The sequence below is a fragment of the Boleophthalmus pectinirostris genome, unplaced genomic scaffold, assembly GCF_026225935.1.
Source record: "Boleophthalmus pectinirostris isolate CB_2022bp ecotype Guang Dong unplaced genomic scaffold, ASM2622593v1 HiC_scaffold_12, whole genome shotgun sequence".
Classification (NCBI taxonomy): Eukaryota; Metazoa; Chordata; class Actinopteri; order Gobiiformes; family Gobiidae; genus Boleophthalmus; species Boleophthalmus pectinirostris.
Window position 1 is genome coordinate 38,734,108 of NW_026571018.1, and position 20,424 is coordinate 38,754,531.

The following is a 20,424-nucleotide window of genomic DNA, read 5'->3' on the forward strand; positions in this document are numbered from 1 at the left end:
TATCTATACGATCACTGTTTCACTGTTGATCACTATTTCGAGCTAAAATAAACTTCCTAGTCAGTGCTCTTTGTCTGGTCCAGTCTGCTAAGCGAGTGTCTCTATGATTACCTTAAAGTGGAAAACAATGGCGTACAGCAACAGGAGTTTAACTAGACACGACACGACTGAATGAAGCAGATAAAAGTGCAGGTTTATGTCTCTGATCCTGATTCTGAAGAAAACACGACTAAATAAACCGTTGTGGTGTAAAGGTGCTAGAGTGAGCTGCTTACCTTTGCTCCAGCTCTTATAGACTGATCATGTCCACATCTCAGACAAAAAGCAAATAATCCAAAGTTTATCTGTGTTTATCCTTTAGAGTTTGTTCACCCAGAGCCAGAGTCACGTGACCCGACTGGAGTGAGCTGCGAGTCCGAGTCTCTGTGACTGAGTGAGACTGTAGAGGGCCTCAACTAACTGACACTCCTGTGCATAATAATAATCATCATTATTTTACATTTTCCATCCATCCATCCATCCATTTTCGTCCGCTTATCCGGGGCCGGGTCGCGGGGGCAGCAGCCTAAGCAGGGACTCCCAGACTTCCTTCACCCCAGACACGTCCTTCAGCTCCTCCGGGGGGACCCTGAGGTGTTCCCAGGCCAGCCGAGAGACATAGTCCCTCCAGCGTGTCCTGGGTCTTCCCCGGGGCCTCCTCCCGGTGGGACATGCCCAGAACACCTCCCGAGGGAGGCGCCCAGGAGACATCCGGAACAGATGCCTGAGCCTCAACTGGCTCCTCTCGATGTGGAGGAGCAGCGGCTCTACTCCGAGCTCCTCCCATGTGACTGAGCTCCTCACCCTGTCTCTGAGGGAGCGCCCAGCCACCCTACGGAGGAAACTCGCTTGTATCCGCGATCTCGTCCTTTCGGTCACTACCCAGAGCTCATGACTATTTTACATTTTAACATTTTAAATTTCTTCTGCCTGCGTGTGTGATATTGTCCTAGAGAATGTTGTGATGCCATCTGAAACCCAGCAATTACGACTATTTGATTTATCATTTTAAAATGTACCTGCTGTAGCAACTATAATTATTCAAGTTTCAATAGTCTGGTTATATTTGGCAATTTCACCCAGTCAAATGTAATGAAACTGTTCCAATTAATGAAACTGATTCCGCAGTGTTTTTCCGCACCATCAGTCGCCTGTGCAGATGTACAATGGTTTTGCTCTGACCTTAAAGGGATAGTTTGAGTTTTTTGACATGAATCTGTACGTCATCCCCGTCAGCAGTGTGGTGCATCCACACTGACTTACCCCCGACAGCGTCCGCTGAGCCCAGATCCTGTCCTGTTTTGGTGCTGACAAAAGTAGTCTGGCAAGTTGACTGAGGTCACGAAAATAAAGTGTTTTTCTTCTCAAAACAACATGTGTTCAAAAGAGTGATACAATTGTCATAAAACCTCAGACCTCATAATGGCTTGGCACTATTTTCTCTCTGTTCACTGCATACGTACTAGTGTGAACGGAGCCTAGTACGGATCTGATCCAGCACTGTGTGGACGCCTGAAAACATTGATACTCTGACGTAGGAGCTCTAGTTGCCGTTCTTATTGGACCACGTCACTGTGACTAGTGCCTTTCACACTCTGAGCAGCTGCGCTCGTCTTAAAATCAAGTGTTACTTTCAGTAACATCTAAACCTCATCATCGGTCCATGAAAATACTTTTTACACTTGCCATTCTTCAATCGACTGCTGTAACTTCAGACATGGTGCTCCACCTCCTTGTTTTTACTGCCCACTTGACTTCGTGACACCAGCCACCGTTTCTGATACAGTGATACGGTGATTCGTTTCAGTAAAACCGTAACTTTAGTCATGTGATAATTTCAGAGTTTGAGGCGATCGTTGTTGTTCTTCTGAAAACCAGACCCTCTGTAGTTTTTCTTTTTATCTCTTGGACACTCCAGGTTTATTTGGCTGAGGTGCTGCAAAAACCATTTGTGAGCTGCACTGTGCAGTATGAACCTTTTTAGATCTCAAACAAGACACGATCTGTAACCAACATAATGATCAACTCTAAACTGTTTTATGACAGAACCATCAGCTGGACGGGACTTTCTACATAATGCAGCTCGATACTTTAACTTCAGACTTAATCTGTCCTTTTTAAATGTACAATCAGTGACAGTGAACTTAAACATTTGATCAAATCTTAGTTTTTGTTCACTACTGAATCTTGCGTCTTCTGGTCCAGACAGGGTTTGAACTCGGGTCTGGAGTAAAATGATTATATGAACGAGCACTAATCTCTGCGTTCTGATTGGCCGTGCTTCGTCACAGCAGCACATGACTGACAGGCTCATTCTGATTGGCTGATTCTCTGTGCCCACGATACACGACCGGCCGGGACGAGCTCAGTGTGAAAAAAGGATTAATTCATTTTAAAACATTTATTTATGTTTTCATAGAATTTACTGAATATAAACAAATTATTACAAACATCCACACAAGATTGTTTCACTTCCAACAGTTAATGACAATAAAAGATGATGATGATGAAGAAGAAGAAACTGGACCAACTCAGATATGAACCGGTCTCACTCTCTGTTGGAGCCTCTCCCTGACACCGCCTCTGAAACAGCAGGACACAGCACAACAACAAGTCAGAAAACCAGGACTAAACCAGTTCTAAACCAGGTCTAAACCAGGTCTAAACCTGACACTCCTCTGGAGCAACTAGAAAAAACATCCGAGAGACATAAAAATGTAAGATCAGACTTTTACCTGAACACTTCACGTCCACACCCAAGGAAGAGGAGGAGGAGGAACCGATGACACATCTTCTCACTGAAGACTTCCTCACACAGTCAGATGTGATCTCCCACACAGGACTCTGGGGAAAATCATCTCTGCTTTCTCCACGCACAGCAGAGCCACAGTTCAGGTCTCTGCACACAACAGTTGTGTCCTCCTGGTCCCAGAGTCTATAGAGTTGAGACACTCGTCTCCACTCTCCTCCGAGTTTCACCTCCACAGTTCCAGAACAGCGATTGGCTCCTCCCACCAACCTGATTGGCTCTGAACAGACAAGATACAGAGTGAAGTCCCGCCCCTTTACCTGAGCAGGTGAGGTTGACAGTGGCTCCAGAGGAGCAGGTGCTTGAGTTGGAGCGGGGACAGTCCATCAGAGCAGACTCATGACCCTCACAGTGGAACATCTGCCCCAGAGGAGAGAGCGCCCCCTGGAGGAGAGAGAAGGAGCCCCACAGCCCCAGCTCCCTGCACAGCACCTCTGCCCCCCGCTGGTCCAAGTCCCCGTCACAGACCCCGGTCCAGGACCCGTCCCAGATCTGCACTGATCCTGAACACAGACCGGACCCCGAGACCAACCGCACCGAGTCTGTGGACACACATGTGACATCACCGCTGTAGTGCAGATATATATGTGTGTGCTAAATACAGCGAGGAAAATAAGTATTTGAACACTCTGCTATTTTTGCAAGTTCTCGCACTTAGAAATCATGGAGGGTCTGAAATTTTCATCGTAGGTGCATGTCCACTGTGAGAGACATAATCTGAAACGAAAATTCCAGAAATCACAGTGTATGACTTTTTAACTATTTATTTGTATGATACAGCTGCAAATAAATATTTGAACACATGAGAAAATCAATGTTAATATTTGGTATATTTCCTGTAGTTTTTCACACACTGCAGGAGAGATTTTGGCCCACTCCTCCACACAGATCTTCTCTAGATCATTTTTCTCGGCTGTCGCTGAGAAACATGGAGTTTGAGCTCCCTCCAAAGATTTTCTATAGGGTTTAGGTCTGGAGACTGACCAGGCCATGCCAGAACTTGATGTGCTTCTTACAGAGCCACTCCTTGGTTCTCCTGGCCGTGTGCTTCGGGTCATTGTCATGTTGGAAGACCCAGCCTCGACCCATCTTCGGTGCTCTAACTGAGGGAAGGAGGTTGTTCCCTAAAATCTCACAATCCATGACCCCGGTCGTCCTCTCTTTAAAGTGCAGTTGCTCTGTCCCAAGTGCAGAAAAACACCTCCAAAGCCTGATGTGACCACCTCCGTGCTTCACAGGGGGGACGGTGTTCTTGGGATGGTCCTCATCATTCTTCTTCCTCCAAACACGGTAAGTGGAATTATGACCAAAAAGTTCTATTTTGATCTCATCTGACCACATGACTTTCTCCCATGACTCCTCTGGATCATCCAAATGGTCATTGGCAAACTTCAGACTCCCGTGTGGTTCTGGGCTGATTCCTCACCTTTCTTAGGATCGTTGAGACCCCACGGGGTGAGATCTTTTGTGGAGCCCCAGTCCGAGGGAGATTGACAGTCACGTTTAGCTTCTTCCATGTTCTAATGATTGGTCCAACAGTGGACCTTTTTTTCACCAAGCTGCTTGGCAATTTCCTCGTAGCCCTTTCCAGCCTGGTGGAGGAGGACAGTTTAGTCTCTGGTGTCTGCGGACAGCTCTTTGGTCTTGGTCATGTTAGTAGTTGGAGTTTTACTGATTGTATGAGGTGGACAGGCGTCTTTATGCAGCGAACGACCTCAAACAGGAGCATCTGATTTAGGAGAATAAATGGAGTGGAGGTGGACTTTTTAAAGGCGACTAACAGGTTTTTGAGGGTCAGAGTTCTAGCTGATAGACATGTGTTCAAATATTTATTTGCAGCTGTATCATACAAATAAATAGTTAAAAAGTCATACACTGGGATTTCTGGATTTTTCTTTTCAGATTATGTCTCTCACAGTGGACATGCACCTACGATGAAAATTTCAGACCCTCCATGATTTCTAAGTGGGAGAACTTGCAAAAATAGCAGAGTGTTCAAATACTTATTTTCCTCCGTGTATTTATATTACTGTTGTGAGCGGTGTGTGTGTGATCTAAACTCTGACTGGACATCACACATTTTACACCTGACACTTCTCTGGAGCAACTAGAAAAAAACAAAAACAAAACAGAGAGACATAAAAGTGTAAGATCAGATTTTTACCTGAACACTTCACCTCCAGACCAAAGGAAGTGGAGGATGAACCAGTGGAACATTCTCTCACTGAAGACTTCCTCACACAGTCAGTTGATACCTCCCACACACCAGTCCATGGAAATCCACCTCTCTGTTCTCCATAAACAGCAGAGCCACAGTCCAGGTCTCTGCACACAGCAGCTGTGTCCTCCTGGTCCCAACGAGTAGAGGGAACATACATCCGTCTCCACTCTCCTCTGTGTTTGACCTCCACAGTCCCAGAACAGCGACTGGCTCCTCCCACCAACCTGATCGGCTCTGAACAAACAAGAGACAGAGTGAGGCCCTGCTCCTTTACCTGAGCAGTGAAGCCCCGCCCCTTTACCTGAGCAGATGAGGTGGACAGTGGCTCCAGAGGAGCAGGTCCTTGAGTTGGAGCGGGGACAGTCCATCAGAGCAGACTCATGACCCTCACAGTGGAACGTCTGCCCCAGAGGAGAGAGCGCCCCCTGGAGGAGAGAAGGAGCCCCACAGCCCAGCTCCCTGCACAGCACCTCTGCCCCCCGCTGGTCCAAGTCCCCGTCACAGACCCCGGTCCAGGACCTGTCCCAGATCTGCACTGATCCTGAACACAGACCGGACCCCGAGACCAACTGCACCGAGTCTGTGGACACACATGTGACATCATGGAGAAAATAGTTGGTTCCCTCTGGTACGGAAATAAAAATTAACAATGGTCACTGAAATAACTTGAAACTGAAAAATAATAAATAAAAATTTCCTGACAAATAACCAATGAAAATCAGACACTGTTTTTGAATTGTTGTTCAAAGAATAATTTACAAAAACAAACTAATGAAACTGGCCTGGACAAAAATGATGGTTCCTCTAGAAAAGATTGTAAATCCTTGGACAACAGGGACATGTTAAACTTCAGTGTGTCTCTAATCTGCATCACAGGTTCTTCAAACTTGTCCTCAGTCTGTCTGTCTGTTTAAAGGGCGACATGTGTCATTGTGCTGTTTGGAGACATGATGGACACAACACTGAACATGGACCAGAGACAGAGAAGAAGAGAACTGTGTTAGGAGACTAGAAAGAAAATGACAGACAAACAGGTTAAAGATAAAGACAATAAGACCATCTCCAAGCAGCATGATGTTCCTGTGATAGTTACAGTTACACATGTTCTTCAGAAGTTTAAGGTCCAGAGGACTGAAGCCAACCTCCCTGGACGCGACTGCAAAAGGAAAATTGATGACAAATTGAAGAAATTGATCATATGAATGAAACCAAAGAGCCCAGAACAACCTCCAAACAAATGAAATGTGAAGTTGAAGGGCGAGGTACATCAGTGTCAGATCACACCGTCCATCAGTGTTTGAGCCAAAATGGACTTCATGTGAGGACACCACTGCTGAGAGAAAATCATCAAAAAGTGAGACTGGAATTTGTCAAGATGCAGATGGACAAACCACAAAGCTTCTGGGAGAATGTTCACAGACGCAGAAATGACTGCAACAGGCTCAGGGCGTCTTGAATCTGTGCAAAATACAACAGAATCTCAAAACTATCAAAGTGTTATGGAACAAAATGTGTCGCCTCGTGTCAGAAAGTTTGGTCCCAGTTGTAGGTCATGGGTCTTCAACAGGAAAATGACCCAAAACACACAGATAAAAACACACAAAAATGAGAACAGAACATTGGACTGTTCTAGAGCGTTCTTCTGTTCTAGAGCGTTCTTCTGTTCCGGAGCGTTCTTCTGTTCCGGAGCGTTCTTCTGTTCCGGAGCGTTCTTCTGTTCCGGAGCGTTCTTCTGTTCCGGAGCGTTCTTCTGTTCCGGAGCGTTCTTCTGTTCCGGAGCGTTCTTCTGTTCCGGAGCGTTCTTCTGTTCTTAGCGTTCTTCTGTTCCGGAGCGTTCTTCTGTTCTGGAGCGTTCTTCTGTTCTGGAGCGTTCTTCTGTTCTGGAGCGTTCTTCTGTTCTGGAGCGGAGCGTTCTTCTGTTCTGGAGCGTTCTTTCTGTTCTGGAGCGTTCGTTCTTCTGTTCTGGAGCGTTCTTCTGTTCCGGAGCGTTCTTCTGTTCCGGAGCGTTCTTCTGTTCTGGAGCGTTCTTCTGTTCTGGAGCGTTCTTCTAGCGTTCTTCTGTTCTGGAGCGTTCTTCTGTTCTGGAGCGTTCTTCTGTTCTGGAGCGTTCTTCTGTTCTGGAGCGTTCTTCTGTTCTGGAGCGTTCTTCTAGCGTTCTTCTGTTCTGGAGCGTTCTTCTGTTCTTCTAGCGTTCTTCTGTTCTGGAGCGTTCTGTTCTGGAGTGTTCTTCTGTGAGTCCAGATCTCAGTTCTCTTGAACATCTGTGAAAGGAGCTGAAACATGCGTCTGGAGAAGGAACCTTCAAACCTGAGGCAACAAGAACAGTTTGCTCACGAGAAATGGGTCAAAATACCAGTTGATCAGTGCAGAAGTCTCACTGACAGTGACAGAAATCATTGATTGCAGTTTGTCTCAAAAGGTTGTGTAACAAAATATTAAGTTAAGGGAACCATCATTTTTGTCCAGGCCAGTTTCATTATTTTATTTTTTTTTTTTTATAATTCTGTTGAACAACAATTCAAAAACAGTGTTTGATTTTCATTGGTTATTTGTCAGGATTTTTTTTTTATTCATTATTGCTTTTCTCAGTTTCAGTGACCATTGTTGATTTTTCTTTCCTTACCAGAGGGAACCAACAATTTTGTCCATATCTGTATCTGTGGTAAATATTAATTTTACTGTTGTGAGACGTGGGTGTGTGTCTAATGTTTTGATTTTAATTTCAATAAAACGAAAAACCACAACTTCACAAGTTCAACACAAGACCTACTGTCTCTGTGTGTGTGACCTTAACTCTGGTTGGACGTCACATTTTACACCTGACACTCCTCTGGAGCAACTAGAAAAAACATTTGAGAGACATAAAAATGTAAAATCAGACTTTTACCTGAACAAAATACGTCCACACCCCAGGCAGAGGAGAAGGAGGAACCATCGACACATTCTCTCACTGAAGACTTCGCCACACAGTCAGCTGAGACCACCCACACAGGACTCTCTAAAAAATGAAATCTGGATATTTCCAAAGCCACAGTCCAGGTCTCTACACACAACAGCTGTGTGCTCCAGGCCCCAGAGTAATGAGCGCTCATCCATCCGTCTCCACTCTCCTTCATGTTTCACCTCCACAGTCCCAGCACAGCGACTGGCTCCTCCCACCAGCCTGAGCTCTGAACAGACAAAAGACAGAGTGAAGCCCCGCCCCTTTACCTGAGCAGTGAGGCCCCGCCCCTTTACCTGAGCGAACACAGACATAATAGGTCGGGAGCCAGGTTCACTCCTCAGGATGTTTTTTACTACCGCTTTTTCACTATTATTTCCTGTTATCTTATTTCTTGGGTCATCGTAAGTCGATAAGGACCAACCCCAACTCGGCCCCGTTTGGTCTCAGGGCCCAAAAAACACACTTTTTAAGAAAAGCTATTTGCGAAATTATGTAACTGTAAATATTAAGGTACTGTAACTGCATACATGGTCAAATAACCCTGAAATTTGACATGGTGTATCCTGACACATGAGGGAAACTATCAGAAAAATATTCTGGGGCTTGTTGCCTTTCTACTGTCAAATATCACCTTCAACATGTCCTAAAAGACAAACAAATGTCTGTCTGCCTGACAAATTGTCATCAAAAGTGATAATTTTTAAGCATTTTATTGCATATATCACTGCCTCAAATGTACATGAAAAACCTCCCAAGTTCATAAGCTTCAATTTAAGCCCAAGACGACCTTTGTATTTAGAGGGAAAAAGCTGCTATGACCAAAGTTCTTCACTGTGCCTCAAATCGGCAGAAAGCAGAACTTTCAGGCTTTACCATTACATATGGGATTAAGCAGGATTTTTTTCATCGAAACATTTTTTCATAGAAATATTGTAAAAGAGTTGACTTATGTCCTGCTGCACAATATGAAGTAAATCACATTAAAAGAGAATAATATTAAAACTCAGGGTCAGGGTGCAAGATAAAACTATGGTAACCATGTTACACACACAAACACACACAAATCACACACTAACGAACCAACACACAACCAACACACACACTAACCAAACACATATCCTGACTCTTCATGCAACATCTCATCATAAGTTATTTTACAAAGACAATTTTGAGAGAAGTTGATACATTTTTCTGGTATAAAAAAAGACTGAGTCTGGTCCTTTTCTAGATGTCCCTGACTTCTACACTGAACATTACACATTTGACTATTGTCAAATTGTTAGAAAACAACCAACGAAATGGAGCTACTGGTGTGTGTGTGTGTGTGTGTGTGTGTGTGTGTGTGTGTGTGTGTGTGTGTGTGTGTGTGTGTGTGTGTGTGTGTGTGTGTGTGTGTAATATCATCAGTAAGATCATCAGTCTCTGTTTGAGGCTAAACTTCTGTGAAATTGGAAACATTGGGTTTCAGTTCACGTATATTTACACACTGAACACTGCACATTATTTCATTGTTGTAATGAACACACTGATTTTCAGATGTTGTAATGGAAAAATAAACAATCGAACAGACAACATGCCAAAGAAACGACAAAATGATGGTGCTGGTTCTTACCTGCTGACCTGTTGTTTTCTGCCTGGACCCCTGCACACTGGACCCCAGCACACAGAGTTCATGTCACAAAATAGTGTATGTTGGTCACATGACACAGAGCGGTGCACAAAATGGCCGCTGTTGTGAGTCTTAAAGCACAGGGACAGGAAGAGAGTGTGGAGCAGCCTCTGTGCTTCACACACACTTCATCAGATTTCATCCTGTTTTCATATAAAAACACTTTTGTTTATTTCCCTAAACAGAAACATGAAAAGAGGAAGGTTCAAATTCAAATAAATGTATGTTTTCTTCATTTTGTCACATTAGAAACTAAAACTACATATAAATACATATTTCGATTATTTTAGCACCGATGATGTGATTATTTTCTGATACTTGACAAAATTTAAATACTGTATCGACCTATAAACTTGGCTGCAGTGCTTTATGGGAAGGTGTTCTTTGGGACTAGTGAGTCATTTTCGGTCGGTGTGTTCAGACCATGAGTGAAGCAGACGAGTTGGAAACATAACCCTGCACTGTTTGGTTTAGGGAAAGTGTTTCATAAAGCTGATGTTCAAAAGATGCTAATTTCACACATTCTTAAATCACTGAGTGTCTTAGTATTTTTTTAAAAGTTTTTAGGGGGATTTGGGTGGGCCTAGGCCTGACGCAATGCCAGCACTGGGACGAGAACCATGATCCAGGTCAGATTTGAGTTTTATTTTAGTTTAATTATATGAATAATTGTCTTAAGACTGACAGAAGAGATCACTCTGTAAATGAAACCATCGTCATCATTTTATGTCAAAGTCTGTGAAGAAGAAGAGTCAGAACTCACCCCAACACCAGAGGGACAGGAGCAGCACCCTGAGGAACATGTCCGAGAACCAGGTCTGGATCAGGACGAACCGGGACTGAATCAGAAGAAAACATCCTGAAACCTGCACGGATCTCAAAGCTCCTCAGGCGAGTTCACTCACTGTGTCACAACATCATTTTGCATCTTAACAATTTAAATTTGATCTGCCTCCATCTGTGTGATATTGTCCTGTAGAATCTGACACCCAGAAATTAAGACTATTTTATTTATTATTTTAAAATGTCCCTGCTGTAGCAACTGTAATTATTCCAGTTCGCCCGGTTATATTTGGTCAGGATGGACATTCGATTACATTTTCTTAATCGATCATTGGGAGAATTAATGATTGATTTTTAATTAATCATAAATGTTTTTATATTAAAATGATGATCATTATTATTACTACATAAATAAACCATAACGCCTGTAGAGCCACATCAGCCCATTTAACATGATGATGTGTTTAATGCAGCTTTGAGATGATGATGATTCTGTTCTGTGCAGAGGTGAGACTTGAGTCGTGACTTGGATTTGAGTCAGACTTGAGTCATTATTTTTAGGACTTGAGACTTGACTTGATAAAATGGACTAAGACTCGGAACTCTACAGATGTGTGCAGGTTTAGAGCAGCTCTTTATTTAACATTTAACCCACTTTATTTATGTTGGTCACTTTATTTATTTTGGCTCCTGTTGTGATGAAAAGGCTGAAAAGTGTTTGTCTTTTGGACACATGTGACTTGGGCTGTCGCAATAACCGCAAAAATGAATCACCGCGGTACTAAGAGGCCCAACGAGGTGGATGTTGGGCCACCGCAGTTACCGCACATGACCACATGACCCGACCCAGAGTCCTGCATGGGTCCATTTTTCGAGACTTCCACGCTGCACTGAGTTAAGTGTGGCCGTTGCCCGATCGAGCTTTGCAGACACCTGCTCCGCATGCTTGTGCTCGGGGTTCTCTCTCTTAAGTCCGTGGGGACCCGAGCCGGTCCAGGACTCTGACCCGAGCTGCCACAGTGAGAGCTGGAGAGATGCAGCAGCACTTTTTCCAAAGCCAAATGTTAATTCTCCCGCTGCACACGCTCTGTCCACACGACAACCAAGGTACATGTAGATTTGCAACAAACGCATCATCAGAGAGTTTTCAGAGCAGCTGGAAATATTATAACTCCGGGGGATGTGGCGTGGGGGGTGTGATATCACCACATATCACGCTGTTGAGCCGCTATACCGCACCACAGGAGAAACTCCCTCACCGCGACAGCCCTACATGTGACTCAACTTTATGTAGCAGTAACCGGGATACTGCGTTTACCTGCACCATGACCAAACCAGGACACTCAAAAAACCGGATCAGGAGGAGTCAGAGCCCAGACGTGGGGCTGTGAGGACGAGACTCCAGTGTTTGTGTCAGACACAGCCTCATCTCCTTACATACATTCAGTTTGTCCATTAAAATGAACGTGAACATCATGCCCATCCCTGATATTTGGCAGTTCAAACGTAATGAGACTGTTCCAATTCATGAAACGATTCTGCAGTGTTTTTCTGCAAGGTCAGTCGCCCGTGCAGATGTATGGAGATTTTGCTCTAACCTTAAATTATATCACGACTGAATGAAGCAGATAAAAGCGCTGGTTTATGTCTCTGATCCTGATTCTGAATAAAACACGACTAAATAAACCGTTGTGGTGTGAAGGTGCTAGAGTGAGCTGCTTACCTTTGCTCCAGCTCTTACAGACTGATCATCTCCACATCTCGGACAAAAAGCAAATAATCCAGGGTGTTTACATGAAATCCAGCATCACAAATCAGACCCGCGCTAAAGAGTGCGGGTCTGTGTCGTGCCGTGCCTGGGCGTGGTTAGACTGCGCTCACACTGGACAAACATGCCGCGCTTTAGGGGCGATCTGGGCCTGGGCGTCCCGTTCTGAAGTCCTTGATCTCGTGTAGTTGAGTGCAGTCCTGCTTTCCTGCATTCAAGAGCAGAAATGACAAAGGCAAAGGGCTCGCGTACGCTGCACACATGACATTAAAAACGAAGACATTTCAGCCGCTAAATGAAAATGAATGTGTTAAGTTCTGCTGGTGCCCGTGACCAATTCCAAATAACAGACAACAGCAAAAGAAAGTTGACATATATATGATTGTCTTTATGAAGTAATCAAGTGAAGGAAATATCCGTGTCCAGGGAAACTTCTGTACTGAATGTGCAGACGAGACAGACTCCAGGGGAATCAGATCGAGTCCACAGACCTAACTCGTCACCTGCAAGGAAAACAGCCCAACTGGAGATGGGCATGATTAGTCGATTAATCGATAATTGATCATTAAGAATTTCATCGATTACGTTCATTTTTAATCAACAAACCAAATGTAGGTTGCTGTACGTAGCGTAGGGACCAAACAGGTGTGTACATGTGTCTCTGCATCAGAAGGAGCGAGACACAAACAGTGGGTCAGTCTGTAACGAACCGAAGCACAAATGTGGATTTAAAGGTTGTATAGAGGATTTTCCAAGGAACGAGAAAATCCAGCGACTGTTTTGTCCTTTTTCAAATGTTGCGCATGCGTGAAACCACCCCCCTCCCCTACAGCTCCTACGTAGAAACGCCTCCTCCGCTCCTCTTTACGCCAGAAACAGGTTTGTTTACAGCGGTGAGCTGCACATGACTTGTAAACAACTAACTACAGTGTTGGTTAGACAAGACGGAGAAGTGAGGAGCGGAGGGAGGGGTGTGCGACATTTCGTTCGCGGACGAGAAGAGCGGAGCAGGGAGCGAGGAGAGGAGAGAGGAGAGGGGAGCGGAGATTTCGTGCCCGGAGAAGTGAGGAGCAGGGAGAAGAGCGGAACGGGCAGCGGGAGAGGAGCAGGAAAGGGGAGCAGAGAAGAGTGCGCGGAGATTCAGTGCGAATGAACTAGCTACAACACGCAGCAGCAAGCGGACTCTTTCTTTGCCTTGAAAATTACGTTTTCAGACATAGGATATCGCTTTCGTGTCCTGAAAAACGTTTGTCTCGCTCTTGGAAATAAAGTACGTTTTCATAATAAGCAGAAGTTACCTGTCCAGGAGTAATTTGTGGACCAGTGCGTCAGTCTTTAGACCCTTCGTCTGCTTCAGTCGCGCCATCGCTGGAATGAATCTTCAAGAATCACCTTAGTTTGGCTTCGCTGCTTTTCCCCTTGTCTTCTTCTTTCACCTCAAAAACAGACTTTCTTTTGCGGCTAATTTGCTCCTGGATTCTTGTCGCCATCGCAACAAACTTTGTGCGAACTGCGAGGAAGATATAGGTCAAAAAAAGCCGCTAAGAACTGTTGCGTTGGTGGAGTAAACAGCGTCTGTGCGTCTTGCGTCTGTGGACTGCGTGACAGTCGTACGTAAACCACGTACCGGCGGCGCAGGCAAGTCAGTTACGCTAGAAACGTAGGGAGTTTGATTGACAGCCTGTCAGCTCACAGATAACGAGGCAGTGTCATTATCTATTGGGAAATGTTTAGCCCCACCACGTCCAGAGTTGATGAATTTTTATTCTCTTTTTTTTGGTCATCATAATTACAAGGCTGCTGCACCTTTATAATCTATCACTGACAACTTGAAACAAAAAAAAACAAAAAACAAAATCCTCCATACAACCTTTAACGATGATTTGTACAAGAAATTCCACACTTTCCGTTGCGTTGGGACAAGTGTGAGTCCATGTGCACAGTGGATAAAGCAGCACATATGTTTCTGTGTCCAGTGGGAAAAAGTTTTTCCAGGTGAGAGTCGCTCAATGTGGATGACGAGGCCCCGCCCCCCTCCCCGTACGCTGTCCTGGTTTTGACAAACACAAATCTGGTCACACTGACCTGTATTCACCTGAGTCATGTCTTTTAATCCAACACAAGTTGAACCACATCAGCGACACAAGAGCTGTTTTTTTTATCTTTGCTTAGTTTATGTAAATTAGTGATGTGGTTTTAAGTTTTGTTTCTGTGAGATTTGAACAAAACTGAATTAAACACATTATAATGTCAAACAGCTGATGTGGCTCTAGAGTCGTTATGTTTACATGTCGTAAAGTTGAATTTATTTATGCAGATTAGTGCAGATAGTAATAATAATGATGATCATTTTAATATAAAAACGTTAATGATTAATCGATAATCGATCGTTAATTCTCCCGAACGATCGATTAAGAAAATTTAATCAAATGCCCGTCAATAACCCAACACATCTGCCTCACCTTCTCACTGGACACCGATGTGCACAGACGGAGCTCATGAAGAACACTGTCAGCCGAGGAGTTTGCTGAGCACAGACCAGTTGAGGTGAGGTATTTATATCGCAGTGATTCGTGCGTGTTGGACGTCACATGTGGCAGTCGAGGAGTTGACCGTTTGGAATATTAACAGAAACAGTGTCGCAACAACCGCGCCTCAAATCTAGTTTAAGGAAATCAAATGTAAGTGTAAGGTGCACAGGGAAGCACATCAAATGAGAGCCAGGTTCTATCCTTTACAGAATATTTATTTTACATTTTTAAAGGAAACACATTTTTTATTTAATTAACAATAGAGACAACGTTAAAAGTCCTGGGTCCAATCATCGTTCAGTTTATTATAAAACAGATCAGAGTCCTGCACCGGTCCATTTTTGGAAACCCACACCCACCCGCATCTGCCCACATCCATCCGCACCCGCCTGCACCTGCCCGCACCCACCCGCAACCAGCCCGCACCCGCCCAGCAACCAGCACCCGCAGACCAGCACCCGCCAGCACCCGCCCAGCACCCGCGCAGACCAGCACCCGCGCAGACCAGCACCCGCGCAGACCAGCACCCGCGCAGCCAGCAGCACCCGCAGACCAGCACCCAGACCAGCACCCGCGCCAGCACAGCACCCACCAGCAGTCCAGCACCCAGCACCCGCACAGTCCAGTTAGCACCACCCGTGCATTATATCAACTTCAAACCTGCACCCGCCCGGACCCGTGATGAATCACACACAAATTAAAAACATTCTAACTGAAATATTTATCAGAATACGAGATGAAAAGTTACAATTGCGAGAATTACAATCACAAAATGAAACGGTTACACTTTTTTCAATACGAAGACAAGTTCACAGACGCGACTCGACTGTCAACACTTCACAGATTTTATTTACTGAGCAGAAGAAACATCGAGATGCCGGACTTTTTTAAATTCCAGAATGTTAAAACCCGCCTGTTTCAGCAACTATTTGCCCGGACACGACCCGGTGCAGGACTCTGCCACAGCCGCGTAACTTCTACTTCCTTCAGCGTGTCCAGAAGTTCAGCTTTTTGTGTGATGGTTACATCTTCTTCTGTCTTTTGGATGCGAGCGCGGGAGTCTTTGTCGGTGCAGAAAGTTTTGTCGACATTGTGGTATTTGTCGGGGAGAAAACTCACAAACATACAACACTTCAGAATCACACTGATACAGATCCAACATTTATGTAAATTTGAGACTGATTGACAACGGTCTAAAGCCAATCAAGATGGGGGGGGGGCACAATGCACGCACATACGCATAATTGCACAAAAACAAATCAGCGAAACAGCGAAACAGCAAGGCCATGAAAGGTGAACTGTGTTATAGCGAGGGACGACTGTATCTGAAACTGGACCAATTCTGATCTGAACCGTTTCACTCTGAGCCGGGGCCTCTCTCTAGCGCCGCCTCTGGTCCTGACCTGAAACAACAACAGAACACAGCACAACAACAGGTCAGAAACCAGGACTAAACCAGGACTAAATCATGTCTAAAGGTCGTAGCAGTAGGTCATTGGGAGGATTAGCAGGAGCTACAACAGAAGAATCACCACGACTCCACCCGAGTCGTGTGTTTGTGTGATCTAAACTCATTTTATATCTGACAACTAGAAAAAAAAAACCTGAGAGACATAAAAATGTAAGATCAGACTTTTACCTGAACATTCCATCTCCAGACCCCGGGCAGAGGAGGAAGAAGAACCAGAGACACATCGTCTCACTGAAGATTTCTTCACACAGTCAGATCTGATCCTCCACACACGACTCCGTGGAAAATCATCTTTCTGTTCTCTGTGAACAGCAGAGCCACAGTCCAGGTCTCTGCACACAGCAGTTGCCGCCTCGTGGCCCCAGAGTCCGGAGGACTCCACCCGTCTCCACTCCCCTCTGTATCTCACCTCCAGAGTCCCATTACAGCGACTGACTCCTCCCACCAACCTGATTGGCTCTGAACAGACAAGAGACAGAGTGAAGCCCCACCCCTTTACCTGAGCAGTGAAGCCCCGCCCCTTTACCTGAGCAGGTGAGGTTGACAGTGGCTCCAGAGGAGCAGGTGCTTGAGTTGGAGCGGGGACAGTCCATCAGAGCAGACTCATGACCCTCACAGTGGAACATCTGCCCCAGAGGAGAGAGCGCCCCCTGGAGGAGAGAAGGAGCCCCACAGCCCAGCTCCCTGCACAGCACCTCTGCCCCCCGCTGGTCCAAGTCCCCGTCACAGACCCCGGTCCAGAACCCGTCCCAGATCTGCACTGATCCTGAACACAGACCGGACCCCGAGACCAACCGCACCGAGTCTGTGGACACACATGTGACATCACCGCTGTAGTGCAGATATAAATGTGTGTTAAATATTTATATTAGTGTTGTGAGACATGTGTGTGTGTGTGTGCGTGTGCGTGTGTGTGTGTGTGTGTGTGTGTGCGTGTGCGTGTGTGTGTGTGTGAGATCTAAACTCTGGACGACACACAACTAGAAAAAACGTCTGAGAGAAATGTAAGATCAGACTTTTTACCTGAACACATCACGTCCAGACCCCAGGCAGAGGAGAAGAACGAATCAAAGACACATCCTCTCACTGAAGAATTCTTCACACAGTCAGTTGTGACCCACCACACACGACTCTGCGGGAGATTAGTTCTGTGTTCTCCAGAAACAGCAGAGCCACAGTCCAGGTCTGTGCACACAGCAGCTGTGTCCCCCTGGTCCCAGCGAAAGGAGCGTTCATACACTCGTCTCCACTCTCCTCTGAGCTTCACCTCCACAGTCCCAGAACAACGACTGGCCCCGCCCACCAGCCTGAGGTCTGAACAGACAAGAGACAGAGTGAAGCCCCGCCCCCCGAGTGTGTTGCTGAGTGGTTCTTACCTGCTGTGCTGTTGTTTTCTGCCTGGACCCCTTCACACAGGACCCCTGCACACAGAGTTCATGTTACAAAATGACGTCTGTTGGTCACATGACACAGAGCTGTGCACAAAACGACAGTTTTCAGTGATGGACACATGTAAATGCTGAAGGTTTTACAACGTTATGTTCATTTAAATAAAAACACCTCAAAATAGAAGATAATGTTGTTGTTTTTTACAGGGCAAATTTTACATAAAATAAAGTGTGAAGAAGAAGAAGAACTCACCCCAACACCAGAGGAACAGGAGCAGCACCCTGAGGAACATGTCCGAGAACCAGGACTGAACCAGGACTGAATCTGTTTATGGTTTTGTCTCACACTGGTCACTAGAAGAGAAATAGATAAACAGAGATTGTGGGGGACTGTTTGCTCTGGCTTCTCTCCGTCTCCTCGTTTCCTCCACGTGCTGCATAAAGACACACCAGCACAACGACACCACCACACGACAAACACAGAAAGAAAATACGCAACGGCCGAAACAAAGCACGGAAGTGTCCGTCCTAAAACTACAACCACAAAAGTTACATGAAGACGTCAGACAAGCCCACTGAGATCTGGACGAACTTCCAGTCACCACCGACCAACCGGCTGCAGCTATAAAACAAAACAAAAAAACAGTTCCGCAGCCTGAGTCGCCTCAACAAACGCCGACAGCGACCGGAGTTTAACTGGACGCGACACGACTGAACGAAGCAGATAAAAGCGCCGGTTTATGGATCTGATCCTGATTCTGAATAAAACACGACTAAATAAACGTTTGTGGTGTAAAGGCGCCGGTGTGAGCTGCTTACCTGAGCCCCAAACTGCTGAAAGACGATTATTTCCACATCGCGGACAAAAAGCAAATAATCCAGTCTGTTTACATGAAATCCAGCATCACAAATCAAAGTTTATCTGAGTTTATCCTTCAGAGTTTGTTCACCCAGAGCCAGAGTCAACTGCCAACTTTCCCCAAAACCCGTAGGCGTGAGGTTTGGGCTGGCGGAGGCTCGACTGAGACGCTGTGGAGGTTCTTTATTTTGTTAATTATTAAACATTTTGTGTTTAAATGAAAAATGAAAAAAAAAAAAAAACAGATAATGGCCGTTTCGTGTTTCAGTGACCTCCTTGACTGTGATGCCGCCACATACGGACTGAACCAGGACTGAACCAGGACTGAACCAGGACTGAACCAGGACTATAAACCGTTTTCTGTCCTGGTCTCAGCCCCGGTCTGATCCCAGTCTAGTCCCGGTCTCAGTCCTGGTCCTGGTCTCAATCCTGGTCTCAGTTCTGGTCTGATCCCGGTCTCAGTCCTTCTCTGGTCCTGGTCTAGTCCCAATCTGGTCCCAGTCTCAGTCCCGGTCTCAGTCCTGGTCCCTGGTCTCAATCAAGGTCTCAGTTCTGGTCTTATCCCAGTCTGGTCCCGGTCTCAGTCCTGGTCTCAGTCCCAATCTAGTCCAGGTCTGGTCCCGGTCTCAGTCCAGGTTTCAGTCCTGGTCTCAGATCTGGTCTGTTCCTGGTCTCAGTCCCGGTCCCGGTCTAAGTCTTGGTCTCAGTCCCGGTCTGGCCCTGGTTCAGTCCGTTATCTAGTTTTTTCCATTTTTCATTTAAACACAAAATTTAAAACTGAAAAAATGAATCATTATCTGTGTTTTTTCATTTTGGTTTTAGAGACAAATAATGAAGAAAATTGTTGTTTTTTCATTTTCTTATTTTTGGTTTTATATTTAAAAACAAATGAACGAATGATACACAGATTTAAGTCGACATGTGCTAGAGCCACACTTTCCCCAAACCCGTAGGCGTGAGGTTTGGGCGGGTGGAGGCTCGACTGTGACGCTGTGAAGGTTCTTTCCTTCGTTAATTATTAAACATGAATAAATAAAAAAATGTCCATTTGCAGTTCAGTTATGGTAAGAAAATCTGTGTCGTTTGTTCATTTGTTTTTCAAAATAAAACCAAAAATAAGAAAATGAAAAAAAATATGATTTTCTTCATTATTTGTCTCCAAAACCAAAATGAAAACAAAAACAAACAAAAAAATATATTCTTTTTTTCAGTTTTCGATTTTGTGTTTAAATGAAAAATGAGGGGGGGAAAAAAAAAAAAAACGGATTATGTTTTCCCGTTTCCGTGATTGTGATGCTGAACTTTTGTGCCACATATGGACTAAACCAGGACTAAATCAGGACTAAACCGTTTTCAGTCCTGGTCTCAGTCCTGGTCTGGTCCCGGTCTTAGCCCTGATCTCAGTCCCAGTCTGGTCCCAGTCTGTTCCCGGTTTCAGTCCTGGTCTCAGTTCTGGTCTGATTCCCAGTCTCAGTCCCGGTCTCGGTCCTGGTCTCAATCCTGGTCTCAGTTCTGGTCTTATCCTGGTCTCAGTCCGGGTCTGGTCCTGGTCTCAGTCCTGGTCCTGGTCCCCAGTCTCAATCCTGGTCTCAGATCTGGTCTGAGCCCGGTCTCAGTCCCAATCTGGTCCTGGACCTGGTTTAGTCCTGGTTTAGTCCTGGTTCAGTCCGTTATTCGTTTTTTTTTTTTTTTTCCATTTTTCATTTAAACACAAAATCGAAAAAACTGAAAAAACGAATCATTATCTGTTTTTTTTTTTTTCTTTCATTTTGGTTTTTGGAGACAAATAATGAAGAAAATCGTTGGTTTTGTGTTTTCTTATTTTTGGTTTTATTTTGAAAAACACTGTGGTAAAGCTTTTTGTTTGTTTGTTTGTTTTTAGTTTGTTTGTTTGTTGAGGGTGTGATAAAACAATAAATAATTTAAACTAAAGTAAGTTTAT

At 45.0% G+C, this 20,424-nt stretch overlaps 2 protein-coding genes across 2 annotated transcripts in view; both read right to left on the reverse strand.

Moving 5' to 3' along the window:
* The window catches only part of LOC110171533 (deleted in malignant brain tumors 1 protein-like), a 28,372-nt gene extending 17,887 nt beyond the window's left edge, over positions 1-10,485 (reverse strand). Inside the window, exons 1-6 of the mRNA XM_055148281.1 lie at positions 10,446-10,485; positions 5,371-5,649; positions 5,013-5,303; positions 3,109-3,390; positions 2,775-3,068; positions 2,592-2,622 (exon numbers count right to left, since the gene is read on the reverse strand). Coding sequence (XP_055004256.1) covers positions 2,592-2,622; positions 2,775-3,068; positions 3,109-3,390; positions 5,013-5,303; positions 5,371-5,649; positions 10,446-10,485 — 1,217 coding nt within the window. The remainder of the gene's footprint in view (positions 1-2,591; positions 2,623-2,774; positions 3,069-3,108; positions 3,391-5,012; positions 5,304-5,370; positions 5,650-10,445) is intronic.
* A 4,927-nt stretch (positions 10,486-15,412) lies between these two features.
* The window catches only part of LOC129407530 (CD5 antigen-like), a 303,815-nt gene continuing 298,803 nt past the window's right edge, over positions 15,413-20,424 (reverse strand). Inside the window, 3 exon segments of the mRNA XM_055148978.1 lie at positions 15,413-16,167; positions 16,404-16,694; positions 16,762-17,040. Coding sequence (XP_055004953.1) covers positions 16,145-16,167; positions 16,404-16,694; positions 16,762-17,040 — 593 coding nt within the window. The 3' untranslated portion in view covers positions 15,413-16,144.